General features: G+C 40.3%; 1 protein-coding gene and 1 long non-coding RNA gene across 4 annotated transcripts in view; one reads left to right on the forward strand and one right to left on the reverse strand.

The window, feature by feature from the left end:
• acin1a (apoptotic chromatin condensation inducer 1a) overlaps positions 1 to 21,622 on the forward strand; it is a 24,697-nt gene extending 3,075 nt beyond the window's left edge. The window contains exons 4-18 of one of the 3 annotated variants that reach the window (XM_051859583.1): positions 876 to 934; positions 1,144 to 4,326; positions 5,000 to 5,158; positions 6,458 to 6,546; positions 10,310 to 10,370; positions 12,138 to 12,183; positions 13,812 to 13,960; positions 14,092 to 14,232; positions 14,332 to 14,515; positions 17,089 to 17,234; positions 17,352 to 17,459; positions 17,558 to 17,665; positions 17,754 to 18,069; positions 19,631 to 19,731; positions 19,845 to 21,622. In XM_051859583.1, the coding sequence (XP_051715543.1) occupies positions 876 to 934; positions 1,144 to 4,326; positions 5,000 to 5,158; positions 6,458 to 6,546; positions 10,310 to 10,370; positions 12,138 to 12,183; positions 13,812 to 13,960; positions 14,092 to 14,232; positions 14,332 to 14,515; positions 17,089 to 17,234; positions 17,352 to 17,459; positions 17,558 to 17,665; positions 17,754 to 18,069; positions 19,631 to 19,731; positions 19,845 to 20,150 (5,156 nt within the window). In that variant the 3' untranslated portion in view covers positions 20,151 to 21,622. The remainder of the gene's footprint in view (positions 1 to 875; positions 935 to 1,143; positions 4,327 to 4,999; positions 5,159 to 6,457; positions 6,547 to 10,309; positions 10,371 to 12,137; positions 12,184 to 13,811; positions 13,961 to 14,091; positions 14,233 to 14,331; positions 14,516 to 17,088; positions 17,235 to 17,351; positions 17,460 to 17,557; positions 17,666 to 17,753; positions 18,070 to 19,630; positions 19,732 to 19,844) is intronic. The other 2 variants (XM_051859592.1, XM_051859601.1) reach the window with 2 other exon arrangements.
• Positions 20,580 to 22,781, reverse strand: LOC127494107 (uncharacterized). The gene is made up of 2 exons (XR_007924805.1): positions 22,539 to 22,781; positions 20,580 to 22,311 (listed from the first exon to the last, which is right to left on the reverse strand). It is a non-coding gene; the product is annotated as an uncharacterized LOC127494107 (long non-coding RNA).
• Positions 22,782 to 22,902: the final 121 nt, after the last annotated feature.

A 22,902-nucleotide genomic window follows, 5' to 3' on the forward strand; every position in this document is an offset into this window, starting at 1 on the left:
TCTGTCAGAGCATCTGACGGGGCAAGCCGCTTTAAACGATAGGCCTTCGTGTTAACTATATCTTAATCTTACGAGTTATTTTTAAAGCCCTTAATATTAAGCATGTCTCATGTTTAAGCCAAATTGTATTATGCATTTCCCCCGCAGCAGCACTCTGCCACGTCCACCGCTGTTTTTCAGATGCGCTCGTATAAAACTACTGTATAGCAATATAAATGGTATCGCCTCATTCCGTATCGCATATTAAAAATATATCGGTATATCGTACAAACTCGATATACCGCCCAGCCCTAGTGTGTGTGTGTGTGTGTGTGTGTGTGTGTGTGTGTGTGTGTGTGTTTTTTAAGCTGAATGTTTGTAACAAATGTTGTTAGCCAACACAGATGATGCATCCTTGCATAAATAGTGGTAAAGGTGAACTATAGAAACACTAATGACTCTAAATGTACAAATACATTCAACATATGCTAACATGTAGTTTTTGTTAATACACAATGTTTTGGTATTGCATAGGGATGTGGACATGCCAAAAAAATTTTTTAATTGTAGAACATGGTTATTATGCAAGGGATTTTTTTGTTGTAATTAGATTCAAGTAAAAAAAATTATATGAACTTATGGGAAATTCTGTTTGTAATCTGTGTATCAATAATTGAAATCTTTGCACAGTAACTTTGTTAGTTTGTACTTTTATTTCTAATGTTATTCTGAATTACATTTTAAATTATTAAAATTTCTTGAAATACTAACATTTTTTAAACATTTTATTTAAAAAAAATAATTGTACTGTTTAGACCTGAAATGGCTGTGAACATGTCTATTATCATTGATTCAAGTTATTCATCATTTAGACTTCATTATTTATTTATATTTAGGAACAGACCATGAAGACCACACAGAGGCCAATGACAGTATCTGTGCTGCCCCTAACCAGGTTAGAAATATTATCAATCCTTTGCTTCTACAGTCTTTGCTCAGATTTGAATTCTTACGAAATTAATATTTTTTGTAGTCATGCAAGGTAAGGAAAAATATTATTTCTTTAGACATTTGTTGCATTGTCCAGATTGTTAACTTGGGATCAAAAGAGACCTTTTTGGGCCTAAACTTACCTTCCACGTCCAACACATGTATTTCCACCAGGATGTTGCTCCCTCCTTAGTCGACCAACACAAAGGAGGTGCAGCAGTTGGGGTGACTGCCAGTGAGAGTGATGAGCTCAGAGAAAAAGAATCACCCGGGCAGCCGTCCCCCTCCGCACCTGCCCAGCCTGGCGCAATAGCCTCTTTGTCAGTGCGGGTTGTTGGTGAAAGAGGACCGACTTCAAGCCATGTACTGGCCGACAGTGATGATGACAGCGAAGGTGGGGATGACAATGATGGTGAAGAGGAAGAGTGGAACGCCAAAGCTCAACGGAGTCGTCGAGCACAGCCTCCAAAAAGCCAACCGGTGAGGGAAAGATCTGGTGGCTCGCAGCAGCAACAGCAGCAGCCGCCCCCCCAACACATACCTTTACTATCACAGCAGCTCAGACAGCCCACTCCTCCCCCATCTCCTCCTCCTGAACTCTCTTTCCCTCTCCCAGACACCCCTAAACAGAGCCCCCCTAGTCCTGGAGAGCCCCCGTCTAGGCAGCGCATATCTAGCTCTTCAAGCTCTGGTAGTTCCAGTAGTGACAGTCGTAGCAGTAGCCCTGAACCAGCAGGTGACTCCACAGAACGCAGACCAGGCCCGTTGACCTTACTGGCACGCAAAATGGAGTCTGAGGGAGCTTTCTCTGGGGCGGGAAAGCGTGATAGGGAGGGAATTGATGGACTGAGAAGCCACCAAGAGGGAGCTGTATCCGCAATTACCCATACAGCTAATGCAGCGTCAGTTCTGTCATACCCTAGTTCAGTGATCTCCAACCAAGGTGTTAGTGTCGTTAGGACAGCGGTGACAGAGGAGAGTGATGGCACAAAGCAGGATGAAGGTAGTCATCTATTATGGGAGAAAGATAGCAAAAAGAAGGAAAGGCACAGAGAACAAGAGAGGCTGAAAGCCCTAGAGAAGGAGAGAAAGGAAAGGGAGAAGGTATTGGAAGAAGAGCGAGCACGTGTTTTAGAACGGGAAAGACAGGAACGAGAAGAAGCTCTGAAACAGGAGAGGGAGAGGGCTTTACAGCGAGAAAGGGAGGAGAAAGAAAAGGCCTTGCAGCGGGAGAGAGAAGAGAGGGAGAGGTTAGAGAGAGAACAAGCTTTGGAAAGAGAACGAGCATTAGAGCAAGAACGACTCGAGAGAGAACAAGCTTTGGAACGAGAGAGGCAAGAAAAGGAGAGACTGGAGAGAGAGAGGCAGAAAGCTTTAGAGAAGGAGAGATTGGAGAGAGAGAGGCTGGAGAAGGAAAGACAAGAACGAGAGCAAGCCTTAGAGAGGGAGAGACTCGAGAAAGAGAGACAAGAACGAGAACAAGCTCTAGAGAGGGAGAGATTGGAGAGAGAGCGCCTTGAGAAGGAAAGACAAGAACGAGAACAAGCTCTGGAGAGGGAGCGATTGGAGAAAGAGCGTCTTGAGAAGGAAAGACAAGAACGAGAACAAGCTCTGGAAAGGGAGCGATTGGAGAGAGAGCGTATTGAGAAGGAAAGACAAGAGCGAGAGCAAGCTCTAGAGAGGGAGAGATTGGAGAAAGAGCGTCTTGAGAGGGAAAGACAAGAACGAGAGCAAGCTCTAGAGAGGGAGAGATTGGAGAAAGAGCGTCTTGAGAAGGAAAGGCAAGAACGAGAACAAGCTCTAGAGAGGGAGAGATTGGAGAAAGAGCGTCTTGAGAGGGAAAGGCAAGAACGAGAGCAAGCTCTAGAGAGGGAGAGATTGGAGAAAGAGCGTCTTGAGAAGGAAAGACAAGAACGAGAACAAGCTCTAGAGAGGGAGAGATTGGAGAAAGAGCGTCTTGAAAAGGAAAGACAAGAACGAGAACAAGCTCTAGAGCGGGAGAGATTGGAGAAAGAGCGTCTTGAGAAGGAAAGACAAGAACGAGAACAAGCTCTAGAGAGGGAGAGATTGGAGAAAGAGCGTCTTGAGAAGGAAAGACAAGAACGAGAACAAGCTCTAGAGAGGGAGAGATTGGAGAGAGAGCGGCTTGAGAAGGAAAGGCAAGAGCAAGCTTTGGAGAGAGAGAGACAAGAAAGAGAACAAGCTCTTGAGAAGGAGAGGCAGGAGAAAGAAAGGCAGGAAAGAGAGCAAGCTTTAGAGAGAGAGAGACTGGAAAGAGAAGCTGCTTTGGAGAAAGAGAGACAAGAAATTGAGAGGGCCAAAGAACAGGAAAGGCTGGAGAGAGAGAGGGCTTTGGAAAAAGAAGCTGCTCTGGAACGCAAGAGGCAGGAGCGAGAAAGACTTGAGAAGGAGAAAGCTTTGGAAGAAGAGCGTGAAAGAGAAGCGCAGAGAAAAGCAGAGGAAGAGCGAGCATTGGAAAAACAGAGAGAGGAGCAGGAGAGTGCTTTGAAAGAAGAGAAGCAGAGAGCCTTGGAGGAGAGGGAAAGGTTGTTGGAGCAAAAAAGAGTGCAGGAGGAGAAAGAAAAGGCTTTGAAACACGAAAAAGAGGAGGAACGAGAAAAAGAAAGCCGTCTTCCTCCATGGAAGCGTGGTCGTGATATCGGTGGTTTCTCTTGTCCAGCGCCCCATCCTGTTTCTCTCGAGAGTCCATCGGAGAAGCCAGACGAAAGTGAGGCTGGGGAACCACAGAGTGCTGGCAAAGATGCTCGATCTTCAGAGTCTGTCCCACAACAGTCACCCACACTTGCAACACCACTATCCCCTCAATCTTCCTCCAAGAAGTCCCGCTTCCTTAGAGATGCTCCTCTGACGGTTCCTCTCCCATGCTCTCCAACTTCTGTGCTGAAGAGACCTCGTACTTTCTCAGACAGCCCAATGCCACAAGCCCCCTCAATTCCATTAGCATCTAAATCTGGGGAGCCAGTGCAAGAAGATGCTGTTCAGGCCCCTCAAACATCAGTCCTTGTTGCAGCACCTCATGAGCTTGAGAGCAAGACCCCTGAGTTGGCCGCCCAAAAACATGCACCACAAGAGGAAGAAAAGATGGAGACATCTAAGGACAGTGAGGCAAGCAAAGACACTAAACATGAGATGCTCAAAAAAATTGAGGATGAGAAGAAAAGAGGAAGGGAAAGGGTAAAGAAGGAGGTGGAGAAAAAAGAAAGAAAATCATCATCCTCTAGCGATTCCTCTTCATCCGACTCGGATTCTGGGTCTTCATCCTCCTCTCGCTCCTCCAGTTCATCCTCATCATCATCGGAGGAGGAGAAAAGTCATCCCACTTCAGGTGGTAGGAGGGTGAGTGGTTCAAATGTTCTTGCTCGCTCTCTCTTTAAACACTTTGGAGACATCCCTCATGAGTATTGTAATCATTAAGTGTCCAAATTCATCTAATTACATGCTTCTCAAATAGCTTCAGACAGCTATATGGTACAATAAGTGGCAGACGAACATTAGAGGGCTGGCATAGAGTTGCATGAACTTAATAAGATTGATTGCCTGAGCTATTAAGATATTTTTATTTCATGACTCCATTTTTAAAGTCTTGTCAGTTGTTTTGTCTTTTGCTTTCCTCTGCATGTGTAAATTAAACTTCTAATACTGAGCTACAGAGTCAATTGTTCTATTATCACAAAGAAAACAAATGTCCACTTACAATGGAAGTCTATGAGGCCAATATGGGGTGTGTTGCTCCATAGACTTGCAGTGTAAGCACATAAGCATGTGTTGTTTTTTTTATGCAAATTGAAAAGAAAATAGTTATTTTCTGTGATAATTGAGCTTAAGTTATATGTAACCCAAAACATACTTTTAATTCAAGTGTGATAAATAGGCTTTCATTTTAATATAATTTCACTAATTGTTTCTAATTCACTTACTGGCTTGAATTGCATGCTCTTACGCCTACATGCAACTCTCTTTATATGCCCACAAAAGCATATCTTAAACATTTACTTCCCATCTTCCTCAGTCTAAACAGGTCCAGAAAGATTCTTCATCTCAGCCCACAGAAAAAGTTGGTCAAACTGTGGCTGTGACCGAAAAGCCTCCAACGTCCCAGCGCAAAAAACGAGTCTTCACAGAGCAGGAGGAGAAAGGCGTGTGCAATGAGGATGTCATCCAAATCAAGGTCAGTAAGCAACCAGCTTTTGGGAATATAACTTGGTTCTTACACCCTGACTAAGTCTAGTAGCAGTAATTATCTTCTACTACTTTCTTAGATTGTCATCTGCTAGACTCAAGGCCCCAATATACTCATGGCAAAGTTCTTTTTCATTCTTCGTTTAGGGGTAAAACGAAGTTCAAAATACGTGAGAAGCGATATACTGTTATCGAACATCTGACGCCACCCACACTGCTGAGAGCGACGTTTTAAAGGAACACTCCACTTTTTTTGAAAATAGGCTCATTTTCCAACTCCCATAGAGTTAAACAGTTGAGTTTTACCGTTTTCGAATCCATTCAGCCGATCTCCGGGTCTGGTGGTACCACTTTTAGCATAGCTTAGCATAGTTCATTGAATCTGATTAGACCGTTAGCATCCCGCTCAAAAATTACCAACGAGTTTCGATATTTTTCCTATTTAAAACTTGACTCTTCTGTAGTTACATTGTGTACTAAGACCGACGGAAAATGAAAAGTTGGGATTTTCTAGGCCGATATGGCTAGGAACTATACTCTCATTCCGGTGTAATAATCAAGGAATTTTGCTGCCGTACTGTGGGTGGGAGTTGGAAAATGAGCCTATTTTCAAAAAAAGTGGAGTGTTCCTTTAATGAACATGTAAATGTGCTGTGCGCTTTCCACTCCGTAACAAAATAAACGCAACAAAAATGAGAAAACAGGTAAGCATTTTTTCTAGAAAGCATAAGAAAAGCATCTGATCATAACAACATGGTTATGTTAGCAGGAGCTCTGCAAATTAGCACTCCAGTAAAATCACGTCACGTTTATTTATATGGCATTTTACTGCTTAAAAGCAAGTAGCTTTACAGTATCAAACATGGAAAAAGTGTCAGTGCGTCATTTCATCAGAAGCACAACTTCATTTTCTACTATAAAGCGGCTATCAGTGTTCATGTTTTCACCACGGAGATCTTACCTTGACGGACTCAACAGATGAAATGAGTCAGAGAAGAGTTCCATGTGAAAGAAGGCGGAGCCTCAGCACACACCTCCTATTACGTTATCACCACGGACCAATGGTAGTACGAAGGTGTTTTTGCAGCTGGAGCGAACTTTTCCTGAGAGTTCACTTCGGCGAGCCATTTCGAACTCACAAAACGAACTTTGTTTTGGCCTGATTTTGTTCGAAATTACGTCACAGTTCGTTCTTCGATTTTGTTTGAAGTATATCGGGGCATTCAGTCTACTCCAAGAAACTAGCCATAAACATTTTTATATACTGTACTTTTTCTATACATTTTAGAAACCCTGCCTTGAACTACACGATGAGAAGATGGAAACAAGGAGAAAGGACGATATTGAGGAAGATGACACTAACAAAGACACTACCAGGTCTGTCTGTTTTCTGCTTTGATTATACTTGTTGTGCACCAGAAACGAGGGATTGAATGAACACGTTACTAAACAGGCAAAAAGAGATGGACATCCAAACAGAGATGAAATATGGTCATTATGAGATGGGTTAAGATGAAAGTGTGATTTTACAGTAGTAAGGTCTTCATGTACAGTGTGAAGTTGGTGAAAAGTTTTGGCTGCTCAAGTACCTGTAAATACAAAATTTTATCCCGTCATGTGGAATTAAGTAATTGTCATGAACTGCCCAAGAAGCCAGTTGGATCAAGTTACGCCAACAATATGCAACAACCAATTATTTAAAGACAGAAGCATCAAAGAGCCAGTGTTTATGCTATGCTACAAATATCTTATTTATAATTGTCTTAGTTGGACTTTAAACTTTGATAGGATAAAGTATTTTAAAATTTTCTCTTTAAATCACCCAAATAGCTGTGTGAGGTAATGCATAATGAGAAAGAAGATGGGAATTATAATTGTTGTCATTACATGGCTGTTTTCCCCACTTCACATTAGAGCTGCTTAATTTTATATCACAAATCTGTGTTTCTGAATAGACAACTAAACAGAATAACACTATTTACTACAGGTTCTGACAAAATGTTAATTGCTGTAGTTAATTTTCTAATATTGAATTCATTTGAATTAATTACTTTTAAAAAAAAATCTGTTTAAATGAATGATTTAATGACTTGATGAATCTGTGTTTTGAACGAATCTCTTGAATGGACGATTCAATGACATATTTAAGTCACTTGTCGCCACCTACTGGTGTAACAATGTAATTGATACAATCATTATTTGAAGCGTCATGTTACTTTCAAAAGGTGATTTATTCAAATTTAATCACTACCTTAGACATCAGTGTTCATATCCAAAATATAAACTTTTATCACAGTACTTCTGTGATAATTTGAATTATTGTAAAACAGAAATAATGATACTGTGTGGTTGAAAAGACTGTTTGTGAAGCCGTTTCATACCTTTACATGACAACTGCTCTCTTGGTCAACGGCAGCGCCAATGCATATCTGAATGTGATCGTACTTGTCAAAGGTTTAATAGACAGGCGAATCAGAATAAGATCGCTTTGGTGTTTGTCTGAATCGAGAGAGCCATCTTTTAACGATTAATCTTGCAGCTCTACTTCATTAAATGCATCACCTTTGTAGCATGTAACTGAATTTTACCCGTGAGAGTTTCATGTTTTTATGGACGAATAAAGAAACCAAATACAACATATAAAACCAACCAGCAAACCCTTAATTTATCTTACTAAATTGACCCACATGAAAAAATACTATAGTAATTTATAGTAAATACTATTGTGTTTTTGAGCCATACTATAGTAAATTGTAGTATACTGTATATATTATAGTATTTACAACACTTTGTTAATGAATGCTACAGCATACTGTAGTAGCGAACTGATAAACTGTAATAAATACTGTAGTATACTTTAGTTTTTACTACAGTAAACTGTAGTGTATTGTAGTATAATATACCCTATAGTTATAGAAAACGTAGTACAGTATTGGGTAAAGTATATTATTATAGCTGATATATTACCACATCAACTATAGAATTACCACAACAAATTAAGTACTTTACTATAGTATGGTTCAAAAACACTATAGTATTTACTATAAATTACTATAGTATTTTTTTATGTGGGGAATGTTTTGTATTTTGCGTCAAAACTGAAGATTTAATAAAATCAAATAAATCGGCGAATCGTTTTTGAACCACTTGTTCGAACAAACCGATTCACCTCAAACGGTTTGGACTTTCCAAGACAATATAATAGATCACCACGGCTTAAAGATGCTCCGTTTACTATTGTGCTACTAATGTAGTTAAGCTAGAAGCGTCGCTAGCTTATTTAATAATACCCAAACCGGCACTTATGTTATTGTAAGAGCGCGTTATTGAAGTATGTGTAGATTACTGACAGGCAATCAGTGCGGCTGCCTCTTAGCCGGTGATAATGGGGTCCTGCTGCAGTGAGTCTCGCGCACCTCCCTTTCTCTCATCCAAACATGGCTGTACTGCGCGTTTGACCAATAACACGGGGCTCGAGGTGGCCCGATAGCTTTGGGCGAGCGGTTTTCAATGAATTCGCGAAGTTCCGTCCGTTTGTAGTCATTAGAGAGGCGCTGATAGGTGCGTGATCTCACTGTGCGTTATGCTGCTCATCGGGGAGGAAAGAGAGACGATGCTCAGCGCTACGCTCGTGTACTCGCATCCCACAATGCGGCGGAGCGTTGTTTGTCTTATGTATCTTTATGTGCTTGTGTGTTAGTATCAGGGCGCACTTTATTTGAATCGACTGGTATTTTTAATAGTTTTGTTGGCCGTTCGATGAGAGTAAAACAGCGACGCCTCGCCACGCGTGCCACTAAACTCTGTGGGAAGAGCGCTGCATTTAGTCGACATGTAGCCTGGAGCTTTAATTTGGAGGTCAATGTGAAACTGTATTCGCAAGGATATAGATATAGCCCAGAATTCCTGATGCTTTCTTTCTGGAGATCTTGTTTTGTTGTAAAAGCAGGCCTGTAATTGGTGCGAGTGTTTGTAGAGGTGATTGATCAATCTGTTTTGGATGTAGTGGATATTGTAGGGATATTTGTTTTTTTCCTCCATCTGGAATTGATCATGAATCTAGCAGATTAGTAGTGTGTTCATTTAAAAGTGTCACTTAAAGGGATAGTTCACCCAAAAATCAAAATTATCATCATTTATTCACTCTTACGCTGTTTCAATCTGCATGACATTTTTCTTACGTGAAACAAGATGAGATGTTAGGCAGGATATTAACCTCAGTCACCATGCACATTCATTGAATTGTTTACAACGAAAGTGAATGGTGACTGAGACTGTTTAACATCTCCTTTTGTGTTGAGGGTGAGTAAAATGACTTTTTATTCCTTTAAAGGGTTCGTTCACACAAAATGTAAAATTTGGTCATTAATTACTCACCCTTATGTCGTTTCACCTCCGTAAGACCTTCGTTCATTATCGGAACACAAATTAAGACCTTTTTGATGAAATCTGAGAGGTTTCTGTCTCCATAGAGATCCAGTGCAACTACCACTCCAAGGTCCAGAAAGGTAAGAAAAAGACATCGTTAAAGTACTCCATGTGGCTCCAGTTGCTTAAACTCAATTTTATGAGTGCTTTGCTTGTGCAAAAAACACATAAATTACCACTTTATTTACAAAATAATATTATCCAAAGCGTGTTCACGCAACAGCGTCAGCTCTTGGGTGAACACAAAGCGCATGCGTTGTGATGCTCTCGTGAACGTGCGTTGCAGATCAATATTTTTGTAAATTCAAAAAAATTGGTGAATTATGTTTTTATGTTTGTTTTGCGCAAACAAAGCACTCACGTCGCTTCATAAAATTGAGTTTAAGCCACTGTAGTCACTTTAGTACTTTAACGATGTCTTTTTCCTACCTTTCTGGACCTTGGAGTGGTAGTTGTGTTGGATCTCTATGGAGAGACAGAAAGCTCTCAGATTTCATCAAAAATATCTTAATTTGTGTTCTGAAGATGAACGAAGGTCTTACGGGTGTGGAACGACATGAGGGTGAGTAATAAATGCCAGAAATTTAATTTTTGGGTGAACTAACCCTTTAAATTCCAGAAACACTTTTACTGTGGGGGCTGTTTATTGTGGCTTTCGTGAATTTTTATGACTTATAATTTTTTTTGTTCTCTTTGCTCCTGTCTGTCTTAGTAGTGAGGTGAAGGAGGCTGTCATGGCGGAGCCTGAGAAGGTTCCAGAGAGCAGTGAGGAGGTAAGAGCGCAGAGGAGTGCTGGGCTGGCCCAACTCTACCATTCGCCAGATATCCTCCACATAAAGAGGCAAACAACATTTTATAAAGGGCTGCCACCCTTCCCCCTTATTCAGTGCAAATTTATCATTATTACAGGTATATGCAGGCATTACTAAGCCCTTGTATGTAGTTCAAATCTGGTTGTCACATGCTAATTTAGCAGCTCTGTTTTGTTTGCCCTATTTGTGGTCACAGATGATGTTGTGTGAACCTTTGCTGAAGCTGTCATAGACAGAAGCAGCAGGGGGCACTCTGTCACTTTGGCTGATGTTTAAAACCCCCTTGATTGCTTTGTTATAAAGGTGCTCATGCCTCTTCCGTTGCCCTTATTGGTACCTGCATACAACTACTACTACTACAGCACCTGTTCCACTGTCTCCAAGTGCCATGGCTTTACCTGATAAGCCTTGAGTCTGCAACACACCTGGCAAAAATGGCCACATTTCCAGAATGGCGTTGGCTGGGAGCACCTGTTGATTGGACTGATAATGAAAGGCTGTGTAATGTGGGTTTGACGTATCGCTGAGTGTCAGTTTGGCTCAAGATGGCAGAAAGGGTGGAAAAGAGATTGTCAGAAACTATAAGCAGATAAATGGACTTCTTTCAGGACTTGTTTTAATGGAGATGTTTTCCAGTAATTGTTCCAGTTGCTCGCTATATCATGGGACTAGTTTTTCCTCTTTATACCCAAGGAAACTTTTTGGACTCTTATCATTGCACTGCAGCCACAACATTTGGATTTTACTGCTTTCTCATTTTCCTCTGGACTATCACAATCAAACTTAATTGTTAGTTTGAAAATGGACTCTGTTTCGCTGTTTTGTGGCTGCTTGACTAAAACCCGGTTCATTCAGCCTGAACAGACAGAAACCATGTGCAACTGTGGACAGCTTCACAAATAAATCGGACGATAGATTGAAGTGCCTGAAAGATTTGAAAGACTCCACCCACGTTCCAGTTTCATGCCAATACAATGGACTTCAAAAAAGACACTCAGCCTCGCAAACTCTACCCACATTGTTCTACATAAGAGCTCTTCTGCCATCCAGCTCTCAGATCTCTGCCCAAACCTCCCAGCCTTCTTTCATTGGACTGTTGTTGCCTAGATACAGTACATACAGACGTGCGATTGGGCCATTCCCAACCCAGTGAAGAACATGTGTCAATGGTACCGGGAAATAAGTAGTCATTCTCCATTTTCTACTTTAAACGTTTTGCTTAGACAATGCAAATGTTTGCCCATACTTCCTGGTAACCATAAAATGGAGCTATTGACTACAGGATAGATGTATGTTTATATGCAAGGCCACTGCAGAGCTAATGTAAAGCAGTCCTTTATTTTAATTCCCCACTTTAGTAACTGCTTAAAATGATATTTTAACCTGAGGGGTGATAGATAACTGCAGCATGGCTTTAAAAAAAAGTATTTTGGTGTAGGAGAGGATAAGACCGCATCTTCAGAGCAGAAATAGAGCTTTGAAATTGTCAGAAGATCTCTAACCACAAACTGTGACTGAAGAGGTGGTCTTTCCTAACGACAAATAGAGAAACTGAACGACAAATAGAGTGAGCCATCAACAAGTAATTGAGATTTTGGTCTCTATTTGTCGTTCAGTCTTATTATCTCCCTCATACATACACGCGTTTTCCCCCACTGTGTTTTTTTCGCCATATATTCTATCTATCTCACCTTTTCTCCTGGCTTGGGTGTGTTTGTTTTCTTTCAGAGCACCACACCAAAGACCTTCTCGGCCCGAAAGATCTCTCTCGGCAGTGAGTATCTCCACAGGTTTTTCCTTGAGTGATTCATTTGGAGAGATCTTTCACTGTATTCACTGTTGAAAAGTTTGTGGTTGCTAAGAAAAAAAAAAGTTTTGTGCTCACCAGGGTTGCATTATTTAATCAAAAATACAGTAATGTTGTCAAATTAATACAATTTAAAAACTTCAATTTAAATGTGTATTCCTGAGATGGCAAAGCTGAATTTTGAGCAGCCTTTACTTTAGTCTTCATCATTCTAATATGCTAATTTTGTGCTCAAAAATATTTCTTACTATAAAGGTGCTTAGAGGGATAGTTCACCCAAAAATGAAAATTTGCTGTCAGTTTACTCACCCTGAGCGTCAGGCCATCCAAGATGTCAGTGACTCTTTTTCTTCAGTAGAACAGTGAAGAAGATTTTTTTTTTTTTTTTTTTTTAGCTGAAACCATGGTTTTTGGAGATTCAATGGAGAAGTCAATGGCTACAGTCACTTATAAGGTGTCAAAACAACATATACCGGCAAAATAAAATTAACACCCGTGACTCACTGATACACTGAGGTATGAAGCGAAACGACTGGTCTGTGGAAGAAACTGAACATTATTTACAACATTACCTGTAATCCACACCCTCGGCAAATGGTTTTGAGCGCATTCACGACAGTCTGGAGCACAAGCTTCCTGTCGACGTATGTGCGGGAGCTCCAACGTAGGGAATTTGTGAAAAGCATAGACTGTATAAAACAATGGATGTAGTGTCCGTGACGTCGCCCGTAGGTTTCTGAAGAGCATTTTTGAAGCCCAAAGTGGGCGGAGCTGGCCGGCGCCATTTTGGCCGCGCGTCACTCCCGGATAACCAAAAATGGGCAAAGAGGCGGGATGTGATGGCTAACAGACAGCGGACAAATGGCTAGTAGTGACCGCAGCGGCAATCCACCTGTCACTCAAATGGCCACGCCCTTAATTATGCAGAACTTTAAGGCTTAATATAATTTAAATGGATGAGTTACAAAAACATTCACCTCCTCACAGTTGTCATAAAGGTCAAAATTAGCTATATAGTCCAAAACCACTTTTTGTACTAGGCTGTAAACATTTTTTTTCTGCTGTCGGGCATTTTAACATGGGGGGGGGATATGGGATTGATCCCTTTGGAGCCTGTCTCTAGCGGCCAGTCGATGAATTCGACTTCCGTGTTGGATTCAAGAGAGAGACCGGAAGGTTGCCACTTCCCGATTGAGATTGCGCAAGCAAACGTAGTCTTAATTTTTTATATAGTTGAGGCATCTGGGAGTGTTCACTGCAGACTGGAGCGCAAGCTTCCTGTGCATTATATGACGTATGCGCGGGAGCAAATTCAAACGTGAGTTGACGCTGTGTTTGTTTACAACAGAGAGGGATTACGTGCCTGTTGAATTGTTCATCAAAATGGTACTTGTGCTTATCCTGGATGCTGCAACCTATATAAAAAATTAAGAAATTAAGAAAATTATGATTAGAATGTTGAAAAGAACAGCTTTTTTTGAAAGTACTGAACCCAAACTCTTGAACAGTAGTGCATGATTTTACAGGGTTTTATTAACATACAATGTTGATAAGTTTGAAATCAAAAAAGACGGCCATATGCTATCTTTCCTCAGGCAGCAAACCGTCTCCTGGGGTGGTGAGTTCGGAAGGGGAAGTGGAGACTGCAAGCGGTGCTAGCGCTGGCAGGAAGAGAAGATGGGGCTCCAGTACAGCCGTCACTGCCAAGAAACCCTCCATCAGTATCACCACAGACTCTTTGAAGGTCAGAGAAATATGAAATAAAAATGAGTTAAAAAGATGTTTTAATACTGAAAAAATGTCCCTCCCAAAAATCTATTTCTGTCTTGCTTCATCTGATGAACAGTGCCATAATGCAATCCTTACTCTTTCCAGTCTTTAATACCAGACATCAAGCCTAGTTTGGGTCAGGAGGCTGTGTTAGACCTGCATCCGGAGGAGATGCATCTCTCTGGGGAAGAGGAGGGAGGAGAGAGGGGTGACCAGGAGCTGAAAATTAGACGAACTGTAACACAGGTACATGTTGTTCTCTTGTTGTAAGTAAATATGTGTTTGTTTGCTTATGTGTTGCAATAACATTTTGGTAAACATCCATGGTTTTCTCCACTAAAACAGGTTGTGCCCTCTGACACACAAGAGAATGGACAGAAGGAATCCAAAAGAAGTGAGCAAGAGGATGAGGAAGAAAGAAGTGAAGGGCGGGACAGACTTAGCCAGGAGGAAAAAATGGAAGGCTCCATACAGGTTTCCATGGAGACAGAGCCATCGCCCCCTTGGCGAGATGTAGATGTGAAGCCAGGTGAGAATCACAGAAGGAAGAGATTCAAATGTTTGGGTGAACCAATCGATCGTTATTGGTCGATAATCGCTTTATATAATTTGGTCAACAGACTCTATAAAGGCTGATCAGATGACGCAAAACTGGCGAGATAATATTTCTATGTGCTGCAAAAATTGCTTTACTACATTCAACGGTCTCGTCTGGCAGTTCTACTGGATGTCTGAAAAAGACAATAAATTTGCACTGTCATTGCAGAGAACTGACAGCAAGAAACTAGGGCTGTACGATTTTAGTGCATTTCTTTCTTTGATAGCGGTGCACTTTCATTCCTCCCTAAAAGCCCAAACTTAACATCAAAATCAGCTAGATTGTCGTAAAATGCAGTCTACTATTGATAAATTGCATGATGTGCATGATAATAAAGAGTTTTTAAAACTGCATTAAGCCGTAAAAGAGATGCCAAACGGCTTTCTGTGCGCGCGCTCCGAGAACGGAATGGAACACAAACGGTTAATAAGAAATATGTCAACACAAAATGTAGGTTGTCTTAAGTGAACTAGGACTGGAATCACGCGGAATTGCGCTGTTTATGGTCATCCCCAGTAATGGCGGTTCTGACTCTCGGGCATACTGAAAATCAGCCATTATTACAAAAATATCAAGCCTGATCTGAAGTGTGGGAATTTTTTAAATGGAGACCAGATAAAATGGTGCTCTGTAAAACTGAAATGGCAAACCACAGCAGCACGTCGTCTATGTGCGGCTCTCCTACTCAAAACGACGAGACTGCAGCGCAAGTATATGGACTATTATAGTAAAGTTTTACACAGCACTAGAATATGGTCATCAGTCTCATATTTTGTGCTTAATACAGCTGCATTCATACAGCTTTGTTTTTTACTAGCTGCAATGGGTGTGAGGCGCGGGTCAAATATACTCTCTGCAACCAGTTACAAAGCTTTTAAAGCTGTTGTTGGTTATTTAAGATATCTTAATGGATGAACTCGCCTCGATTGGACTCATTTATTTATGCACTGTCAAACATGGCAGGGCTCCAGACTGTGACTAAATAGTCGCATTTTTCTTCCTGCCGGTGCGATCAAATTTGTTAGCAGACCACCACAACGTTGCCCAACATCAAATGGCAAACATAATGAAAGCGGAAAGAGACTGCGGTACTCATTTGTGCTTCATGGACCATTTATTAGTTTGAACCAATGTCGGTGCAGCACGAGCCGCAAGCTATTTTACTACACCGCGCTGGGAGATCCAGTAAAGAAAGCATTTGAATTCGCCACAGAATTAATAACATCGCTGCGAGATCTAATGTTAGAGATAAACATTCAAATTCGGTGCAGAGTTCTCCGTTATTAACCGTAGCTATCAGATCAAACAGCGCTGATATGGAAACCAGGAGAAACATTGTGCCATGAATGAAGTTATAGAGGGCTTTCAGTCTACAAATGAACAACATTCGCCATGGATTTAATGTAGTAACACTAACTGTAACCGTGGAATTTTGACAGGAATAGTAAAATGCTTTCAAGTACTTCACACATCTTTTTCCAGCACTTCAAAACTCTAATATTATCATATTTAAAATATTATTTTTAATGCGATGACCAAAACATTATTTGTTCATCCTTCATAGATTACCCCCATTTATAAAACTAAAAGTTTCAACATGTAGGAAAACTGTTATTTAAAAATAAAAAATACATTAAATTCCCATTGTAACCAGTAGGTGGCTGCCATTTCCACTTTCAATTGTTTTGCTTTTGAATTATTTAGACATTATGAATGATAATGCTGCCCTCAAATGTTCATCTGAAGCCTTGCAAACTTATAATAAAACTGCACGTTGTAATTTCTGTAAGTTAAGTTTATTACTAAGGCATTTGTCAGTCAAAATAGGGGAAAATGTGAATAACTGTGCTGCAGGTCAATTTATGGTGTGCCACTAAATTTTCTGCTTGTGCTCCTACAATTTTCAGTAAGGGGCTACAGTGCTCCTAGTAAAAAAAGTTAGTCTGGAGCCCTGCGTTATAAAACTTCACCGTTTTATGAGCATCGCCATGTTTGATACTGTCGCTATGGTCAGTTGTGACTTCATCTGTTTGATCATACAACTGAATGAACGTATTCAAGCAGCTACTTTAATCTCCTGAAACAACAAAACATTTCAGGATTCACACTTGTAAGCAATTACTGCTGTAAGTCCCAAAAAGTGACTGAGCACGGTCACTTCAGTAAACAACTTTCCTAATTAGGCCTACACTGCATAAACCTTATCTTTTGTCATAAATAGTACATTAGGTAAAAGGTCATACATGGATTAGTTACGGTTTTTATTTATTGATTTATTATTATTTATTTGAAGCCTTCTATTTATGTAGTATTATTTATTTCGGTGATCGGTATCAAATGATACTGCCTTCGGTGATCAGCCCCAAAAGTCCTGATCGCTCATTTGTAAGCACCCTTAGAAATTTTTAGTGCAGTAGTGTGAAACTTGAGTTTTGGATAGAAAAGTCTAACATCTTGAACGATCTCTCTCTCCCTTTTTTTCCTGTTTTGTTTCCTGCTTAAAGTCGCTCCCAGTGACACGCTGATTCGGCGTTCGATTAGTCAGCAGAAGTCGGGAGTGAGTATCACTATTGATGACCCGGTCCGCACAGCCAAACAACCCTCTCCTCCTCGTGGCAAGCTGTCGAACATTGTCCATGTCTGCAACCTGGTACGTATAAACACACACATCGATGGTTCCGGTAATGTTTTAATAAGCTAAAGATGCTACATGCATAGAGTTGTCCCAGGTTTAGTGACCTGAGACTTGTTTTGTGATGTTTCTAAGGTGAGGCCGTTTACCTTGGGGCAGCTGAAGGAGCTGTTGAACCGCACAGGGACTTTAGTGGAGGAAGGTTTCTGGATCGACAAGATTAAATCTCACTGTTACGTCACAGTAAGTCTCTTTCCTGCATCCCTCTGGATTTTTTTGGGGAATTTTTTTTTTTTTTCTTCATACCCGCTTACCCATTCATCATCTTTCCTTTCCCTCAGTACTCAAGTACAGAAGAGGCGATGGCCACTCGCACAGCATTACATGGGGTTAAATGGCCCCAGAGTAACCCTAAGTTCCTCAGTGTTGACTTCTGCACGCAAGAGGAGGTAAAGGTCTTATTTCATCTGCAGAATTTAATTTCTTTTTTTTTTCTATGAAAACTAATTCCCTTTCGTTCCTGGTACATCCAATCAGGTGGACTTCCACAGGGGTTTGGGTCCAGCAGGAGAAAAGCCACCAGAAGAGCCCCGTGGGGCGGCAGCCGCTGGACCTGGCCGTCCGGTACCCCCGCCTCTCCTGCCGGAGCGCGACCAGTGGGCAGAACGAGAGAGGGAAATGGAAAGGAGGGAGAGATCGCGTGCAGAAAGGGAATGGGACAGAGATAAGGTGAGAGACTTCAGCAAACCTGGAGAAGAGCGGGAAGCTGGCGCCAGAAGATCACGTTCACGAGATCGCGAGAGGCGGCGCAAGGAAAGAGGGAAGAGCAAAGAGAGAAAAACTGATAAGAAGGGTGAGAATTTAAAAAATCTCTTTCCTCAGTCTTTTTTTTTTGCAATATAGTAATTAAGTAATTTAGTAATATTAGCAATAGTTATTATTATTATTATTATTATTTGATATTTAAATTTATTATTATTTTGATATTTAATTGTTTTATTATTTGTCAATTTCCATTTATATTTAAATTATAAATATGCATTATATAAATTATAGTCTATTATTATTTGTAAACTTGGATACATGTACATTTTATATTATTTTTCTTTTCTTTTATATATACTACTGTGCAAAAGTCTTAGGCACATCAGTATTTTCACCCTCCAAAAAGGGTTTTAAGCCAGTTATTTATATCTTTTGCTGTAGTGTATCAGTAGGAAATATCAGTTTACATTTCCAAACATTCATTTTGCCATTAATTGTAATTATCCAGTCAAATTTTTTAATGCACAAGGAGTCTGACAACAGCCGGTGCTCCACACTGAGATCTGATCTCACCATCATCAAATCCGTCTGTGACTACATGAAGAAACAGATGAAACTGAGACAAACTAAGTCCAGAAGAACTGTGGCTCACTGGATTATTACAATTAATGAGAAAATGAATGTTTAGAAATGTGATCTGATATTTCCTACTGACACACTACAGCAAAAGATATAAATAAAACCCTTTTTGGAGGTAAATACTGACGTGCCTAAGACTTTGGCACATTACTTTATATATTTACTTAAATATAAATGTATATATTAGGGCTGCACGATGAAGCAAAATTAAACCGAACGTGATTTGGCAAAGGCTGTTTGTTTTTTGTTTTTTTAAATGCACGGCTTGCCGGTAAATGTAAAGTAAACGCTGCTCCATCTGAAACCTAGAGGGCGCTCTCACACAGAAACTCCAAATATGCTCCAAAGAAGATAACGCACGTCGTTCCAGGAAATCCCTATGGGCATCATACTATCGCTGTAGCTGAATAAACAGAAGATTGAAATGCGTTGATTGATTAAACATGACTAATAAATACACGACTACGACAATATATGGTTTATCTGAGTTCTTCAAGCCTTCTCTGGTATTTTCATGATAAATTATATAATGCAATGCTGAATCTATAACTTAAAATGCTATAATGCTATCACTGTATAGAATATGAAATATGTTGTGTGCCTTATTTTGCGTAAGAAGCCACATCGTCTCACAGAAGGATGTTTTCAAACACTCATATGATTTTATGAAGTGAGTTTGGAGTCAAAACATGTTGGACAAGAGGTTCATAAATGCTTCTCATGTTTGGAAAGATGTTTAACACGTTGCTTTTTCAAATGCATGTTATAAGCGACTTAAACTCACAGTGATTTCAGATGGAGCAGCATTTACTACTGAAGATCACAGAGCCGTGCTTCACTGACAAGCTGTGCATTAAAATAAATCACAGCCTTTGCGATTTCATAATCGCACTAAGCCAGATCGGTTTAAGCACGATATCGGGTTAATTGCGAGCCCTAATATATATACAAATATTTTATATTTCTTTTTTACACTTTTTTTTTTTTTTTTTTTTTCTTCTTCTTTTTAGAAAAAGGACCTGAGGAGCCACCCGCTAAACTGCTGGATGATCTCTTCCGCAAAACCAAAGCCGCTCCATGCATATACTGGCTCCCCCTCACCGAGGAACAGGTATATTACTTTGCACATTTTAGTTGCTTATAAAGTGGTATTTGCTAAGGGAAAAAAACAGATTTTATAATATAATGCCAGTGATACTCATTACCCAACACTTTGCATTGCAGGCAGCACAGAGGGTAGCGGCTCGTGCCGAGCGCATGAGGGAAAGAGAGAAGAGGTGGAAGGAGATGGAAGAGGAGGATAAGAAACGTGAGGAGGAGCACAGGGAGAGGATGAAAACAAGCGGGGCCACCGGAGGAGAAGGTGAGAGAGACCGCGACAGAGAACGAGACCGAGACAGAGGTCGAGAGAGGGAGCGAGAGGGGGACAAACGGAAGGAGGGATATCGCAGGCCTGGCGGAAACAGTGCAAGCGGGAGCAGGAGGTCACGAAGCCGCAGCGGCCCTCCGCCCAGAGATCGACGACGCTAAGGGAAGTCTGGAACTGTTGAGTTTGTAACCCCTGTTCCTGTATGTGCTGTAACAGCTCTATGCCTACCTTCCTGAGGACCAACTCAGACTTCATTCAAACACACACATGCACACACACTCTGCGTAAAGACACACGGGTGCACACACACAAACACACATTGGGACCACGGTGGTGCTGTGTCTCCATGTAGACTCGTCTCGGTGTCTCTTGACTGGGCTTTAAGACTCCTGGTGTTCATTTCCCCTCCTCAGTGTTAATGGACTTCTGGTGTAAGTGGGTCGGACTGCAAGGCATTCTCCAGGTTTGGTGACGTCCTCTTTCTCTTTCCGTGTAGCGTCATCACCGATCTGAGTGAAGCTGCGTTCAGAAAGAGATGCTCTGAAAGCCTTTAGTGTCACTTAAGTCCGGATCACTACTTTACGTTTCCCTCTTCTGTTTCCCTCACATTCCTTGTATCATTTTTTTCCCCCCACCTATTGTCTGCTTTTTACAACCCCTTTGTTTTTAGCCAAGCTGCCATGGAGAATGGGATGCATATTTAACCTTTTCACATTTGGTTTTTAAATTTTTTTTTTATTATTGTTTTAGCATAAAAGCTTCATTTTGTTTTCTTTTAATTTTATTGTTTACTCCTGTAAGTGCTGAATGTACAAATAATAAAAAGGTTACATCTAAGGACTGAAAAAAAAAAAAAAAAGTTTTGTCAGTTTTTGTAGGGTGTCGACTATCACCAGTTTGGAGTTTATCCGCAGGTTTGTGTTGCATCTACATGTCTGTTACGCGTCTAGATCCCTCTGAATATAATCAGCTGAGCTGTGCACATGACACACACCCAATGCACAGCTGCAGTTCACAGATGTCTCACTTTTATTTTTGAGTTTATTCAACCACTTAATTTTCCGTTTGTCAGAAATGAAATAAAATAATTTACACATTTTATAAATGAAATTCTATGAATTTCATTCCCTAGGTTTGGTTACATCAGAGCGAGTTGGTGATTCTTCTAGTCTCTGGCCTGTTATTTTAAAGTCCCCCTGTAGTCAGTAATTTTATCCCTTAAAACTCATCTTTGATCAACAAAATGACACATTTAAACGTTCTTGATACCTTAAAATAGCTTGATAATAACTCTGCATCCTTGCCTCATTTAGTATACGTGGTTCTATAAATATGCAAATTAGATCCACTCGTTGACGTGATTGGTTACAAGGTAGTTCGTGACGTAAGGAACACCAGCGATTTCAAACCGCGTTTTTGAGACTCTTCAGATCACTGCAGTTTTAAAGAAAATACTCAGAAATGTGGATTTGCACATGGTTTGTCTTAAAGCAATTTTAAAAACAAAATAACGTAATTTATTAGAGGTTCTGACAAAATATTAATTGCTGGACTCTAATTGCTAGAAAAATGAATTATTTAAAAAATGGTTTTGAATGAATATGACTCAATAAATGTTTCATTACTGGATGAATCAGTGTTTGTGAACAAATCTTTTGAATGAATGGTTCAATGAGAAATACATTTTTAACAGTCACTTGTCGCCACCTAGTGGCGTATAAGATGTAACCGATACAACCGTTATTTGAAGCGCCACGTTCGTTTCCAAAGGTGATTTGCTTTATTTTGTCGCTATCGTAGACATCAGTGTTTACATCCTAACTTTAAACTTGTATCTGAGTACTTATGTGATCATTTTTATATTTGTAACACAGAGAAATAACTACTGTGTGGTTCAGAACTGCTCTCTCTGGATCAGCGCAGCAGAATTTTAAAGTTCCGGTATGATTTTGTCAAATGTTTTAATAGACAAAGGATAAACGTTGCCATTAATAAAATAAGATGGCGTGGGTGTTTGAATCGAGATCGCGATCTTTTTACGATTAATCGTGCAGCTCTACCACAAACTTGATTTTCATCCCAGGGGGACTTTAAATAATTTTGTTTTGTTTTTTCAACCATATCACATTTATTTAGCTGCCTTAATATAGTCCGTTTACTTCTTATAGCAATGTATTTTAGTCAAAAATAAAGTAGGAACTCACCGTTTCACTGTTGCTGAAGTCTAGACTCGAGCTCACGGCTGATTGGTTTGATGGTGAACACGGGGACAAAACTTCGATGTTTTTATCGTGAACATGATGTTGATGGCCAGCTTGAATCCTTCAGAATATAAGATTCCACTCAATCAGGTAAAAAGATTAGCATATGATCATCTGGTGTTTTGACTATGTTGTAGCATTTTTCAGTTTGTTTTATTTTGAACTTGAATTGCTGCAGTCAGCAGTATTAGGTGTAGTAAAATATCTAGCTTCCGCTAGACTGCCTTTCGTATTAAACTTAAAGGGTTAGTTCACCCAAAAATGAAAATAATGTCATTTATTACTCACCCATCATGTCGTTTTACACCTTCGTTCATCTTCGGAACACAAATTAGGATATTGTTTATGAAATCCGATGGCTTATAGAGGCCTCCATTGCCAGCAATGTTACTGCACCTCTCAAGATCCATAAAGGTACTAAAAACATATTTGAAACAGTTCATATGAGTTCAGTGGTTATATCTTAATATTATAGAGCGACAAGAATACTTCAAATGAAAACTAAATAACGACTTTTCAACAATATCTATATGGGCCGATTTCAAACACTGCTTCAGAGCTTTACGAATCGAATCAGTGAATCGGAGCGCCAAAGTCACGTGATTTCAGCAGTTTAGCCGTTTGAGAAGAGATCCGAATCACTAATTCGAAA

This window comes from Ctenopharyngodon idella, chromosome 2, assembly GCF_019924925.1.
Source record: "Ctenopharyngodon idella isolate HZGC_01 chromosome 2, HZGC01, whole genome shotgun sequence".
Taxonomy (NCBI): Eukaryota; Metazoa; Chordata; class Actinopteri; order Cypriniformes; family Xenocyprididae; genus Ctenopharyngodon; species Ctenopharyngodon idella.